A 16,087-nucleotide genomic window follows, 5' to 3' on the forward strand; every position below is an offset into this window, starting at 1 on the left:
CCCCAGTCCCACTCACCAATGTATACTTATGTTTGCACTTTATTTTTTTTAAGCAAGTACTCCCAGTCACTAATTCTTTATTCAGCATACAACATGGCAAGGCATTCACCATTTTCATTAACAAGGTGTAACCTACAACCTCCAATTATACCCTCAACTGCCACATCACCTACTCTTGTATTCATATTACCCATTACTAAGACTTGGTCCCTTGTATCAAATTGCTTATAAACTCACTCACCTCCTCCCAAAACACTCGCTTCTCTCCTTGCACAACCAAATGCATAAGCAATTATCTCTCAAATACTTTCATTCTCATCCACACTGTTTCTAGACCTTACTTCCCTACATTCTTAAAACATAGTCCTGCAACTCTTCTTTCATCTGAACAGCCACTCCCTTCTTTACTTTCACACTCACACAAGCCTCAGATTTTACCTCTTGGGAATTTCTACACCATTCTTTCCCCTTTTCCCTTAGGGTTACTTTCATACAAAGCCAAAACATTCATGTTCCTCTTTCCAAATATATCACCTCGCTTTCCCTTCTCACTCTGGCTACATCTACATGCATTCAGACACCCATGCCTAAGCCTTCAAAAAAGTTGTTTTCTTACTTCCCTATCCCCTGGGCTAAGGGACTCTTTATCGTTTAGGATTAAAACTGGTTACATGTTGTCAATTACTGAGTGAATAATAAAAAGGTGGTTAGTGTTTTGGAACCGAGTTCCAGCAATCCATGTTTACATGGGGCAGAAAAAATAAAACCATGACACTGGGCCAGGGTATGGAAATATGGAAGTCACTGTGGTGCTGAATCAATACTACTTTCATCACCTAAGCAGCAGTAACATCCTGGTCAGTGTACAAAAAGTTCGGAAAGCTTAAAACTTCAACTGTTATATGCTTACCTGTGTGTATCAATTTGTGAGCCTTCAAAGAGTTTGACTGAGTGAAACGGGCATGACAAATCTCACATTCATATGGCTTCTCTCCAGTGTGAATCCTTAAGTGTCTCTTCAGCTTGAAAGTATCAGGACTGGCATAAGTACAGTGCGGACACTGATATGGTCTCTCTCCAGAATGACACCGCATATGGCGCTTCAACTTACTAAGTTCCACACTGGCATAGTCACAGTCCGGGCACTTGTGAGGTTTTTCGTGGGTATGGATGTAACGAACATGTCGAACAAGCTCACCTAATAAAAAATAAAATGTATTGTTCAAAAGTTTACATGTATTCACAGGAAGGTAAATCTACTAATGGGAATCTAGTTCATGGGAACAGCAATAACAAGTAAATTATTCTAATTATCACATTTCCACTAGCAGAAATAAATGCAATTATTCAGTGAATTCATGTCTTCCATTCTTATGCAATTACAGAAAAACAAAACAACATTGATTTAACACCTACACCAAGTAAGCAATTTAGATGTCTAACTTAACATGCTATTTCCCACATTCTATAAAGATACACAAGCTGACTCTTCCACAGACAATTCACTGATTGCACATGTGTGTGGTCTAATGCATCTGACCCAATGACAAGAGTGCTTTGAATATGTAAATTGACATTTGGACTCCAATTCTAAACCCAAGAGCTCAATCTAGAACCATACAGCACTACTCTTCCACTGTATAATCAAACTCCACGTCCAAAGCCAGCAGGTCAGCAAAATCAATGCATCCAATAAGAACTAGTAATAGCTACATTATCCTACATTTTCTTGATTATTAACCTGGGCTGATCCATATGATATATTTCTGGATATTTTTTCATTATCTTTATTCATTTTATTTATTTCTTTATTTTCTTTATTTCTGGATATCTTTTATCCCTGGGGATAAAGAAAGAATACTTCCCACATATTCCCTGCGTGTTGTAGAAGGCGACTAAAAGGGAAGGGAGCGGGGGGCTGGAAATCCTCCCCTCTCGTTTTTAATTTTCCAAAAGAAGGAACAGAGAAGGGGGCCAAGTGAGAATATTCCCTCAAAGGCTCAGTCTTCTGTTCTTATCTCTACCTCGCTAATGCGGGGAAATGGTGAATAGTTAAAAAAAAAAAAAAAAAACTTTTTTCTTTACCAGACAACCCAGTCATGGGCAAATGAGGCTTCCTGTTGTCTGTCTTTCTCATGTAAACTCATGCAAACTGTGCTTTCTGACAGTTATCATGGAGTCTTCAATGTCTATGATCTCTACCCATAAATATTCCAGAGAGGATCTGAAACAAGTTCTTCCAGTCTTTTCTACATGCATACCATATTTCTCTTCTTTCTGTGCTCCAGTGAATACAGTCTTAATATCAGACATTCCCAGAAGCATTAATTTATCAATCAACACACAGTTATCCTGTGATTTAAATCCTCCACTCCTCTTTCCTTTCCTAATAGTTTCTTTACGCTTCTCTACTCCTTCATTTCATGGCAACAGCTGCCACTCAGCTGACCTTCGAGTCCCATCACCCCAAGTCAGCATGAGAATCTGAGGTCCCTATACAGTTACACAGACTCAACAGTTTGGTAATATGACAATCCATTCTACCACCCACTGCCCTGTCAGTTTCCTAGACTTTATCAGTCGCAACCTAGAGGGACACAAAACATCCTTACTTAAAAGGCTTTCACCCTAGTCAACCATGAGAGGTAGGAGTTGGTAGGCAGCCAACAACCAGGGAGGTATATTACAAGTGCTACTCGCTTGGATATTGGGAAGGTTAGCGACAATTGCAGAGTGGTTGTCAAGTTGCACTCCTCCGAACCAGGAAGCTGTCTTTTCTTTCTGCCACACCCAAACATGGGCTACTGTCATTTCTGTCCACAAACTTAAAATATCTCCTTGTCATACATAACATTTGACAACACTTAACTCACACTGCTCATTCTTCGTAACTTTAGATATTCCTGCAGTGAGCACTATGTGCTAGCCCTGCCTTATGTCAAAATGGTATGAAGAGTAGATACAAGTAGTGTGTAGGAACATTTAGGCAGGAGCATTAGGTAAAAACAATAGGTAGTTGTAGGTAAGAACATTTGGTTGAAATTTAGAAACTATAATTCTATCTCTGATACCTGTTCCAACTGGATCTCCCTCAAGGGGGGTAACTGCAACAATTGTCTCCATACCTAGTGAATTCCTGTGCTGCTTCTCAGCCATTAAGTGCCTTACCCTTAAGAAGCCAATGGCAAAGGAGCAACTCTAGTGCAGTGTTTGCAAAGGCTCTCATCTAATGTTCCTCAAACTACTTCTAGCTAATGCTCCTACTCCTACTTCTTCTACTTAATGCTTCTACCTCACGGTCCTGCCTAAATTTTCCAACCTACTACTTCTGTCTACTGCTCCTACCATTTTGCTAATAGGCAGGGCTAGTACACAATGCTCACTGCAGGAAAATCTATATTTACTAAAAATGAGCTGAGTGTCAAGTGTTTCATATTACAAGGAGAGATTGCACGTTTGTGGACAGAATGCCAGTAATTCATGTCTGGTCGAGGCAAAAAGAAAAAACAGCTATCTGGGTCAGAGAAGTGCAACTTGACAACCACTGAAGTACTGGCTCACTAAGCACCTGTCAATAACCCACCTGATACCCAGGTGGGAAGTACTGCTAATATACCTCCCTAGTTGTTGGCTGCCTACCAACTAACACCTACTAAAAACTATATATTCCTTGAATATTCAAAATTACTTAGCTTGCAACTGTATTCACTCATCAGGCATTTGTCCAGTAAAAGGGGAAAAGTTTATCAAACTCTACTGAAAATCAGACAAGGAGTCCTTTAAAAGACAGAGAGGCCAACATTAATGAGTGAGTACAGTATTTCTCCCTCCATACACCCCTTAACGCCTTCAGTGTGTAACTGATTTTTGTTGCCTCTCTCAGTGCACAAAAAAATATAAGAATCATTACATTTTTATTATGAAATATTCCAAGTCTAGGAAAGAATCATTTATTGGACTAACAAATCTTAAACCAAAAATAAATTAGGTAAACAAAAAATAACAAAACCATTATTTTTCTTCTGAATTAAGCATTCTCATTTTAGGAAAACATAATTAGTTACTGGACCGGCCAATTCCAAGTATGGGCCCCAGGGACTTGGCAGGAGCACATCAAGGGCATGGTGGGGGCACAGCAGGAGCAAAGCAATATGGATGGTGGGGCACAATAGTGGGTGCTACACACACAGTAAATCCTGAGAAGGTTCACAGCCATCCCACATAGGTTTACTGTGGCCTCCACACAAACCCCAGTGACTCATCCTTTGTTTGAATTGTCATCTATGGCCAGCTAATGGAGCCTACAATGTGCCAAAATTCAACTTGTGGCAGGATATGTCAACAGCATTCTGCTATGTATGCACACTGATGCCAATATCACTGTAGGATTTTATATCTTTGTGCCAAAACGCATGATCAACGAAAGGATGTAGCAGACACCAAGCATGTGAGAATCGGTGAGGGTTCTCACTACCATGTAAAAAGATGTCTGCCATATTTCAAACACAATGCTTGAAATGTGGCCAAATAAAGGAAAAAATTGTGAACTTTAGTCTCTATAAAACAAAAAATATGGCTCAAATCAAAAGTCTATCTTATGCATTGTGCAAGTCTTGTGAAAAGGTATCTGTACGCAGCATCTCATCTCGGCTAACAAAGATTGTAAGGAAGAGCATCCCACAATGTCTTAGGGCCGTCGAACCTTTTACCCCAAACCAACTGTCGCAACCGGAATTCAAAATTATGCACTCGACCCTGGGTGGCCTGTGAATGCATCACAATCATGAACACTAATTGCTACACTATGGAGGTCCAAATACCATTTACTCTATAAAGAAGACACTTCAGAAAAACTTGCCAATATCCCACATTGAGTTTCCATGGGTGAACAAGGGAAACCAACAGAACATGCATCAAAACACTATTACATTTAGTAAAATATATCACTTACATATATCAATTTAACATACCAGATGTGGTAAAAGTGCTTTCACAAAACTTGCATCTGTGGGGTTTGATGCCTGTATGCGTATTAACATGATTTTGGAGGGACGCTAAAGTTTTAAATCCACGTTCACAGACAGAACATTTGTGCGGCCGTTCTTCACTGTGAGATTTCATGTGTCTTGACAGTAGATATCTGGAAAAGAAGTTAAAATACAAAATAAACACCAAACAATTACAGAGCTTTCAAAATGCACCTCCAAAAGTTTTGGGGTTCTCCCTAAGTTTTTGATGACAGGCAAATGAAAAGGGAGAATAGTCCACAGAAAAGTCTGAAACTCAGACAAGAAATTTCAAGCATGCTTCTCCCAAGTTTTTCATGAAAATTAGTAATACAGACATTAACAGAGCCAAAGCTATTATCAAGTATAACAAACTTAAGCACATTAACAGAGCAAAAGCTATTCATGAATATAATGAACTTAAGCACACTAACAGAGCTATAGCTATTAATGAGTATAACGAACTTAGACCTAAAAAGACCAATACAGTTCTTGAACTAGAAGCCAATCATGAGGTACCCCATAAAATTTTCATACAAACTGCAAAACAAAGAATAATTCCTAAGACACTTATGTTGCCCAGAGTAAATCCAATCAGTATTACACAGAAAAATTCCATGTATCATTTTCATCTTTAACCAAAAAAATCAAGCATAAGATAATCATGTATGAATCAAACAACAAAATGAATTTGAAATAATCCAATCCAGGAAGCATTCTCTTCACCATGATTAAATACTAGAAATGCAGTCTTACAATCTAGACATCAAGAATAAATCATAAGACAGCCACATAAGATAGAATAGTAACCACAAATAATGGTGTATCACTAAATGAATGTACGTAAAAGGCTCATCCACCCTCTTCTCCGATCACAGAATTAAGTAATATCTTTACGACAATCTCACAGCCATGCATGTTATGTTTGTGCCTTGTTTCTGGATATCCTTTATGCTTACAAGTATTTCTCTCATAAACAGAGGCAAGTCATTAATGAATTTCCAATCATTCAATCAATCACCACTTACTGGACACTTCACTTTAACACTATACCACAGCTATATACTGTACATATTTTTGTACATATCCTTTACTTTTATATGTATTTCTTTCATCTAATAATGGTAAATATAAAATCTGAAACAATTCAGAACACCCTGACAAAACAATGGTGGAAAAAAAAATGAAAAAAAAATTTTAAATGGAGATTATACAAAACAGAAAGAAAATTATGGGAAAGAAAGTCCCTATGGTGAAAACAATACAAGCACTGTGGGGTCTAAACAAAACATTAAAACAAAAGCACATGATAGATTCTAGTTCCTTCAGGCAACTTGAAAAAATAAGAAATGGAGAATTCTGAAGTTAAAGAATATGGCGATTGCCAACAAAAGAACTAACAACGATACCAGCCCAAAGACATCTAACTCTGACAGATGCAGAGCAGAGAATAGCTTCACATGAGTGACACACAATTACTTCATGGTTTTAGAACCACGATTCAGCAATGTAAAAGGCGGCAGAAAAATGCTGTGCATGGTCAAAATGTCTTCAGGGGCATATAGTGGGTAAACCATAGTATTATGCCACAATTAAACTTAGATATTATCTGAAAGGGAGCAGAGCCCTCTCAGTTTCCATGTTCATTTGCTGAATCCTAATTGAAAGAAATGCAAATATATAGGGACAGACATTTCCTTAATGATCACAACGAAACACCATGGGCAGCGCATTCCTAATCTTTTCACTTTTTGATCTTCAATCCAGGAGATCCAATCATACAGCAGTGTCACACAAGTAGGAAAAGCATATGGTCCACTGTGCTCTAAAAGGACATGAGCTTTTCTGTTTCTCTCCTCAGGAATAGCAAATGGCAAAAACCTTGTCAATTATATGCCATGAAGCAAATTATGTAAAAATCCGTTTTGTGATTTACTTGAGTTCCAGAAACTTAATCTCTCAACAAATTAATCCTTTGCTGATAAATCTGGAACAATGACAAGCATCAAAAAGGTTGAAATTTGGAATAAACAATGATATGAAGCAGCAAAAAGTTTGCCCAATTTGAGTTGGATAATTACACTACATACATCAAAAATTATTATATCCTTACCTCTTTGGACTGGTGTAATTACAATAGTTGCACATATGAGCTTGAGTAACTGTTTGAGACTTTTTATGAATAATACGCATCATCTTCTTGTCGTCTTCTTCACCTGACTCCTAAGGGGAAAAAGAATTCTTAGGTTAATGGTACTAGCATCATATGGACACAACTCTTGTCTACTCTACTATGCTATTCCACCATGGTTCAGCATTACACTTCCCCAGTCACACAATTCCCCATCTATAAAAACAACAATCATGGTGACATTACTTTGCAAATCCACTTTCTTTTTTCTAAAGTACTATATCACAACGATAGGAACTCTTTTACATGAACTATAAACAGTACAATACCAAACTTGCAATCATGGTGACATTACTTTGCAAATCCACTTTTTTTTCTGTAGTACTATATCACAACAACAGGAACTCTTTTACATGAACTATAAACAGTACAATACCAAACTTGTTCCAAGCACACCACATACCATCAAAACTTCCTAATGTTCTTTCCAACTACCATATTACTATTTCATAAAATTTGGAATAGAAGGAGGAATCAAGGGTGCATTTTTTTCTCTTCAGGCTAACCTGTCTGTTTCTGATGCAACCATGCTAAGGCAGGAAAGGCACATAAGTTTTGAAAAAGTTTCAAGGGCAATGAAGATACTTACATAACTGAGGCCTTCATCGGCTTCATTGAAATCGTACACAGTGTCATCCTTGTCAGTATCACCTGACTGTTCAACAATCAAAACGTAACTAACTTCACCGGTATTCGTGGAGGAAGGAACAATTGTCACTATTTGATTGTTGTCTCCTGAAACATATATCAGAGAGCTATATTCAAAGTCTAAAAGTGAAAAAGTTAACCTCAGCACTAACTAGAAGAAGATAACAGGGAGAGATAGAGCCAACATTAACAAAAATCATGAGAAACATCTCCAAACTCCTTAAAAAAAGTCATCTCAGTTCTCAACTGGATCATCTCTCAATTTGACACACACATTAGGTATCACTGTAAAACAAATACATGTAAAACTTCTAACCAATTTTTTTTTTCTAAAGTATGGCAAGCTTTTCTGTTATTCCATAACTAAATGGCAATTCCTGTTGACAGAGGATGGGCACACTTTGACACTATTCTATAACCTCCTCAGCTCGTTTTTTGGGGGGCTTCCAAGCTTGCACTTTAAATCTAACAATTATTTCTTCAACCCATAAAATCAATGTTTATATAACTCTCACAGGCAGAGCATTAGAAAAAGCTGCTTTAACCTAGGCTTCTGTCATTTTATTCCTATTGGTATCAACATATCCACAACACAACTATATTTATTTCTAAACTTATGCTTTGAGTAGATTCTAAGAATCCAATCTCGGACTTTCTAAACTGTGTGATGTATATGAGCATAGTGAGATACAACCTGCAATGTACTCTAGGAAATGTAGTAGTGTTAATTAATTTTCTGTGGACACCTCAATTATCGATTCAAGTGAAGCCTGAATACTACAAAATCATGCAGTAATTATCAACATTTTTTTTGTAGTTTTGCTATGTGCGATTCTTATTCAATACATCAAAATCTATATTTTCAGAACATTTTCTACCATTTGAAAATACATTGATATAACAGGAACATCCACATGGGAAAACACGAAAGAGAAGAGCCAGTATATTTTTATTCAGTCTAGGACCCTCTTCAGCCAACTGAAATGAATGGACAGACGAGGCCTAAAGTTAAGTCAAGTGACCGCCATAAAGCTCGAAGGACAGGTCATGGAGTCCAACCCCCAAACTGTTCACTTCAGTTGGTTGAAGAAAGTCCAAGACTCTGGAGTAAATGGAGAGTTACTAGATACAGTTTAGTTTTCACCAAGTAAGGAATACGTGTAAATGATACGGGAGGAGGGAGAGTGATTCTGGGTGAAGGCAGATCTGCAGCAGGATGTGTGGTGTCAAGGTGAATGTTTAATGTGCTCATGGGTGAGGCAGTAAGGGGGGGCCAATGCACCAGTCAGAATGAGAGGCAGGTCTACAATATGCTGCAAGTGGAGGTTAGGGGGCATAGAAAGAGAATCAAATACCGTTTGCTTGTAGCAGCCTAGAAACTGGTAAAAGTGCCTGAGAGTGGGTGAAGTAAGAGTAAATGTAAACCAAGATAAAGTGATGAGGTGCAGCAGGAGAATAAGAGGATGATTTGAGTGTAAGTCTGAATGGAAAGGAACTGTAGTGGAGTGTTTTAGGTGTTTAGGAATGAGCATGGCAGTGGATGGAAACATAGGGGACTGAACTGAGCCAAATGATGAAAAGCAGGGCAAAGTCCTGTTAGCAATAAAGAATGCATGGAGGAAGAGGTCAGTGTCTGTTAGGGGCAAATACTGGTAAGTTTAAAGGTACAGAAGTCCCAGTCATGCTGAAAGGATACAAGTCTTAGGCCTTGAATGCAAAAGAAAGGAACTGGGTAGATGTGTCAGAAATGAAATAACTGAGGACGCTACGTGGTGTGAGGTGGATTGATCATATCAGGAGTGACAGTGTATGAAAGACGGGTGGGAGTAAATAACATCAGACTGTGAAGGTAGAGCTTGGATCTGTGAACTTGTTTGGGGACACGGGGAGTTTGAGCAACAAAAAACAGACTAAAAGGATTCATGTCAGAATTGGAGTAAGCAAAGGGGAGGGAAAGACTGTAAAGACTGGGTTATAGGAGGCCTTCGTTACTAGCACTAGTACATTCAGGAGGGAGAGGGACACACATGGAATAGCAGTAATTGAACTGATGTGGTAAACATGGAGGAGAGAGATATGTGTTGTCACTGGGTTCAAACATAGCATATCAAGCAGTCAAAGCAAACCAAAGAATATTCAGTGGGGCTTAGCTTTGTGATGAGGCCACTACCTTGTTAAGACAGAAGAAAAAAGTGATGCTAAGAATGTATGGCAGATAATAGGAATTGGCAAATAGTATGAAAGAAAGAGGGTATAAAAAGAAAGGCATACTGAAAGAGATGAACTAATGTAGTGTTAGAACTGATTAGGGTCATGGATATTTTTGATGAACACATTACAGGGAAGCAATGAAAGCATTTTATATAAAAGCATGAGGGTGATACGAATGGAGACCTTGATCTCACATGATCAACCAACCATGCAAAGTGAAAAAGTAAGATAAGCTTTTGTCCCACAAGCAAGAAATCCATGTCACTTTAAAATACTAGGCATGAGTAAATTCAAAGGTACTTTGTACTTAACCCAACCTATGAAACTGGGAATGAAGTGATGATAGATGAATGAATAGAGACAAACAGACTTTTCATTTTTGATACAGAATCCCTGAAAATCATTAGAAGTTACATTTCAAAGTTCATAGTACCGGATATTCACTAACCTGTATTAAGCACGACTTGGTTATTCGCTTCACCTTGTTCCATTGTAGTAGGTATGACCTGCAGCGTGCCATCTTCGCCAAGTGCCACCTGACCTTGAGATAAACTGTCTCCATCCTAAAATTTGCAATGTTGATAGCAGTTAATATACAGTAAAATTACTCCCGAGATTTCTAAAATTAACTGTAATGGCCTAAACCTTACAAAAATAACTATGCTAATGTATTGTGACTGCACACAACACAACTGCACCAGATATAGCAAGTGAATGATGGGACAAGCTAATTGCTTCATACTACCCAACATCCATGCAGTGAAGTCATAGGCTTAAGTGTGTTATTGTACAGTAGGTCATTAAGCCTGTATGAACAAGCATTCATCAGCTTCCTATGTTTAATTAAAGCAGAAAGAGATGAATTCTTGTGAACATACCTCCTTCCCAGGGGGTTAAAACTGTATTTTACTCCTTTGCCAAACAAATGCTCTCTAATATGCACACTTAACTATTTGTGCATGAATTTTGTTTTTCAAATGGTGTATTTGTAGGAGACTAAATCAAAGAATGGGAATTCAGTTCTCAAAACTGCTAAGTGCTGATGTTATATCTCTTAAAAACCCAGGTGGAAATAATTATGAAAACTTACATCATGAAGTGAATCTTCCTCTGCATTCAACATGACCGAGCCATCAGCCCCTCCTCCTTCTCCCTCTGAGCCATCTGCACCATCAGAGGACACCACAACCATCTGCTGCTGGCTGCCATCAACATTTTGGTAAAAGTATTGACCAGATTCATCAACAAAAACTTGAGCGACATCACCTGAAAGCACAAAAGACTTAATATATAACTGAATAAAAGTGCAAAACCATACCTGCACATGAAACACATCAGACACGTGTCACAACTAATGCACAAAGGCGTTGACGGCTATTCTAGCAATGCTGTTGGGGAAGGGGTGTTGTGGTTGGCTGAAGCTATCAAGAATGTGTTGTGTGAGGTATGTGCGCAGTGTGGTAGCAGTGCAACTGAGTTTAAACTAATGTTGTGTAAATAACAGTAAGATACTTTGCTTGATTCTGTTTTGCATCAGTTTATCAAGAAGTGATAAAGGGCAGTAAGGGGATGGGATAGAAGGAGAGTGTGTGGATGGGCACTATGTCAGCAAGCATCTGGATGTCTGGGATTTAACTGTGTAGCCAAGAACAGTCAAAAGATATTTGTAAGTGCTAGGATTACAATTGGGCTAGAGTGTTTAAGTGAAAGCTTGTTATGCCCATAGTATCTCAACTACCATAAAAAAAGGCCAATATTTGGCAAGAAGTGAAGAAAAAAAAGAAAGACATTGTAAGAGAGGTGTGGTAAGCACAGTCTGACTGAAAACAAATATGTTGTGTGAAATGGTCTGGACACAGAGAGGATAAGCCAGACTTGTAGTACAGTACTAAAGTCCCAGCTTGTTCCTGAATACAGTTTTCTGTACTCTTACTTAGAAAATTTGATACTCACACTCATGACCCTAGTATTCATTCTCATTCTAGAGCCTTTATACTCACAGTCATCATTCTATGCAAATAAATGCACAAGGAAACTCCCCACCTAGCAAGACCACATGGTATCACGAGAAACTAGCTTCCCTTCCCTACAGGAGTCTCCCCAAAACTGTTCACTAAACAAATGCATACCAAAACTTTGCATCTTTATTGGCTGTAGTATACATCTACATCTGCTCTTTAGTAGTAGTGGACAAACACCGCATGGCTTTCAGGAGGGTTAGTGACAACAGTTTCGTGAGCTGGCACTGTAGCACGTATCGCATATTCCCTATCAGGAACAGATCATCGTCCTTTTCTCTCTTGCTCATCTACATGTGGGTTGCTGGTAATGAACGCAAACTGCACATCATGTTTTTCTCATACATAGCACTTATCATTATCAACACATAACTCACTCATATCTTTATTTTTTCCTATCTTTCGTACCTTCTTCACAGAAAATCTATGGCAGCAGAACTAACCAATAACTCTCCAGCCCAGATTTAGGGTGGTGTCACTGGCTGAAAGGGCCTAGCAGATCCTAGGACCCACTTATGATCCATTAAGTGACTGAGATCCACCCCATTTCTGTATCCACAGCGACTAAACCTAGCACTCTCCTATATTCATTTTTGCAGCATTTACTTTTTATTGTTACCCTCCCTCTGTTGAACACCCACTGTGAGGTTGCGCTGTACTCACACTTCAGTGCATATTTTGTACTGTGCTTGTACTCTACAAATGTGAAAACCAAGTATTTCGACTCATATTCTTAAATATAGTAAATGAGGTGCTCAAACTCAATGAGGTACTTATATCTGTACCTCTGTGCTTGTGCTTATACTCTGTGCTTTGTACCACACTAAAATTCTGGGATAAGCAAAGAAAAGCTGACTACAAGGATCTATGAGTCTGAGGTGGATGGGAAACAGGGGAATAAGAGGGAAACTGGAAAGGAGATGGGACTGAAAATTAGGTGGGTGACACGTGCATGCTACAGAATACATTTGATCACTTTCATATACTGCATTGGGGGCGGGAGAGCATGCTGTAAGGAAGGTAAACTATGGAAATATGAAGCAGTCGTGTACCATGGAAAAGGCTGTGGGGTTTGCTGTCAATGGTAGGCACCGGTTTTAATATATATGAACTCGAAACGGTGTTAGCAAAAGTGGCTAGTATCTTTTCTGATGCTACCTCAAAACAGAAGAGCATTTACATATATAAAATCATTTCTGTGGTTAACAATAACCTTTTCAGGGGACTATACATCATTGCTACAATTATGCACTTTTTTCAGTTAATTTTCCCATTACTTTTTCTGTTATCTAAAAGGTTTATCATACATCTGAAGATCCTGTAACCAAAAGCTTTCTTTTACCATGTGTGCCTGCCACATCCTCTTTTACCTTTAAAGAACACAAGAATATGATTTTTAACAAACCTGTGGGTGCATGATCTCCAGTCTGGATCTCCTTATTAAATGTGTCGAGGTAGTTGTGTATGTCACTTATGGTCTCCCCACCTTGGCTCCCCTCCATCCTGCAATATGAGTACAACTGTCTTATTATGACAACAGCTAGCAGACATAAGACTATTTCTTTTCTTTTTTCTTTTTACATTTATGACCATATGAAAAATCTGTGACACAAAGGATAGCACTGTTAAACGCAACATAGAAATTATGTTTTTGTTAGAGAATTACAGTGTTCACTTCAAAGGAACAACTCAGACATTCATTGCCTCATGTGGTACAACAACTGGTACAGAAAAAGAGGATGGATATATAAAAGACCTGATATAAAATGAAACTTCAAAACTGAATACAAATGAGACACAAAGACAAGAGCAATTTTTCAAGAAAAAGTCTTCAAGTAACATTCTAAAACATAGAAAGCAACCAAGCCTGAAGAAAACAACAGAAAGGGCAATCGTTTGTGATTCATTTGTAAGAGGATGAGAATTGTATGTTACATAATAGTCTTGGTCCATTTAAGCGAGTAGCAAGACGGTTGAAAAACCTACCAAAGTCAGCAGTGGTGTCAAAGTGCAGAGCTAAAAAGTAATGAAAACTTCAGGCTTGTTACATACAGAAGATAAGGTAACCGAGTCAGAACTAGGAACACCTACAACAATAAAGGGATATGCGAATCTCTTTCACAAATCTATGAATGCAAATACTAGGCAAGTTATAAAAGAAACAATGATAACAATAATAATGGCTTAGAGAAATCCACTAACCCAATGCATCCCAGGTAAAATTTTCTTTACCGAGTCTGCATGAACTTTCTTCTGATCTTCTTTGATTTTATGCTTCCGATTTCCTCTCCTTAAATTCAATGCCCTCCACAGTGACACTCATCTTTATTCTAAAAGCATCCCATACAAAGAGTAGCAGAATTATAGTCTTGATGATATGTGTGTGACAAAAGGAGCAAACAGTCTCCCTGAAATATCCATCCAAAACTAACAGTAGAGAGTTTTTAGTGTACAAACATAAATTATCCATAACAGCTTCTTTGCTGGACTTGACTCGAGCTTGGATCATTTCTAGAGGGATCAGGTCAAAGGCCATCTTCACTACAAACTTATGTTCGCTTAACTACATCTTTACCGCTAGCCTTCGTGTTCACTAAACTAATCCACACTGCAAGCAACGCCAGTACAAACTGTTTGACCAGAATCCTACTTATCAGGTCAAAGGCCATCTCCATTGCACCCTTGACCCGTCAAGTATGACTTGAACCTTAAGGGTCAAGACTGAGGCCACTTCCTTTACATCCTTGACAAATCTGGCTCTAGAATGACCTACATAAGGGTCAAAGCAAAGGTCATCTCTGAGAGACAAATACTCTATCAGCCTTCCAGTAGTCGTTTCAAAGAGCTCAGAAAATAAAGTATACAGAGACGCCATCTCATTTAAAATCAATGTGCCTTCACTAGCCCAATTACCTTAATCAAACTCTGTCCTCTTGCCCCAATCAGGCAAGAACTCTATATTGGCCTGGGAGCTAACCACAAAGCCCATTCTTCATTCTCAAAGTTTAATTATGTAATGAGAGATTCATTATCCCCAACCCACAGTGAGATATCTCAAAAGACACTCTTTTCCACGACGTATTGATATAATTACCTCAATATCAAAAATTCCCAGTTCATTCAAGGACAATAATACTAAAATAGGCTTCCCCCTTTGGAGAGGTTTCTCATTAGGCCCAATGGGCTATAAGACCTACTAGCGATTTCCTCCCATGAGTCTTTCACACAAGAGTGCTATAGAAGATAGGGGGAAAAAAAAAAACGACCATCTCTTTAAGGAAACGACTAAATGGGCGACTCGCACCATTGTTCCTACATAGAAGTGAACAAAGAGACACCAAGAGGCGACCAAAAATAGCCTTGCTACTGACTCGCGGGGCAGACTATTATACTCTGGTCTCAGACAGCCAACGTAAAAGCTATTCGCCATCATTAACTTCCCTCCCTCCATCCTCCCTCTCTCTCTCTCCCTCTATATGGCCCAGTGGTCCAGTCTGCCGATCATTCTCGTATGGGTTTAAGGGTTAAATAAAACCCCTACCCTTAGCCTTCGTCGGGAGAAGTGGCCCAGGGCCCCCGCAGCCGTGCTACAGAAATACTACCCCCCCACAACACACCACCACGGTCACAGCCGTTCATAAATATGGCTGCCGTAACGCACCTCTCCTCTCCCACCACCTCATTTTCGGGCCACGGCCGCCCTACAGAGACCCCCTGAGAGGACCGTCACTCATCTAATCTACAGGCCAGGAGGGACGTGGTCGTCTCCTCCCCACAGCCACGACGGCAAAGAGACATTGGGGCTACAGCCACGCAATCTGACGGGCGAACTTACATTTACAGCTTTGCCGAGTGAAAAGTAGGGGGCATCACCAGCGTCCAGACAGACAAGACCAGAGGCTCTGCACTATTTCACCTCTCCCCACCTCCTCTAGCCCCACCCGGCCACAATGACACCACGCCGGCCATCATAGAGCCCCGGCCCCGCCACTGACGCCGGTACGAGGGCCCAT

At 39.2% G+C, this 16,087-nt stretch overlaps 1 protein-coding gene across 2 annotated transcripts in view; it reads right to left on the bottom strand.

Annotated features, from left to right (window-relative positions):
• The window catches only part of LOC139754745 (uncharacterized), a 32,793-nt gene that overhangs the window by 16,609 nt on the left and 97 nt on the right, over nucleotides 1-16,087 (bottom strand). The window contains exons 1-8 of one of the 2 annotated variants that reach the window (XM_071672495.1): nucleotides 15,910-16,054; nucleotides 13,480-13,577; nucleotides 11,147-11,322; nucleotides 10,505-10,619; nucleotides 7,787-7,932; nucleotides 7,120-7,229; nucleotides 4,971-5,140; nucleotides 911-1,198 (exon numbers count right to left, since the gene is read on the bottom strand). In XM_071672495.1, coding sequence (XP_071528596.1) covers nucleotides 911-1,198; nucleotides 4,971-5,140; nucleotides 7,120-7,229; nucleotides 7,787-7,932; nucleotides 10,505-10,619; nucleotides 11,147-11,322; nucleotides 13,480-13,577; nucleotides 15,910-15,911 — 1,105 coding nt within the window. In that variant the 5' untranslated portion in view covers nucleotides 15,912-16,054. Of the gene's footprint in view, nucleotides 1-910; nucleotides 1,199-4,970; nucleotides 5,141-7,119; nucleotides 7,230-7,786; nucleotides 7,933-10,504; nucleotides 10,620-11,146; nucleotides 11,323-13,479; nucleotides 13,578-15,909; nucleotides 16,055-16,087 lie in introns of those variants that run through there. The other variant, XM_071672496.1, reaches the window with a different exon arrangement.

This window comes from Panulirus ornatus, chromosome 17, assembly GCF_036320965.1.
Source record: "Panulirus ornatus isolate Po-2019 chromosome 17, ASM3632096v1, whole genome shotgun sequence".
In the NCBI taxonomy this organism is placed as follows: Eukaryota; Metazoa; Arthropoda; class Malacostraca; order Decapoda; family Palinuridae; genus Panulirus; species Panulirus ornatus.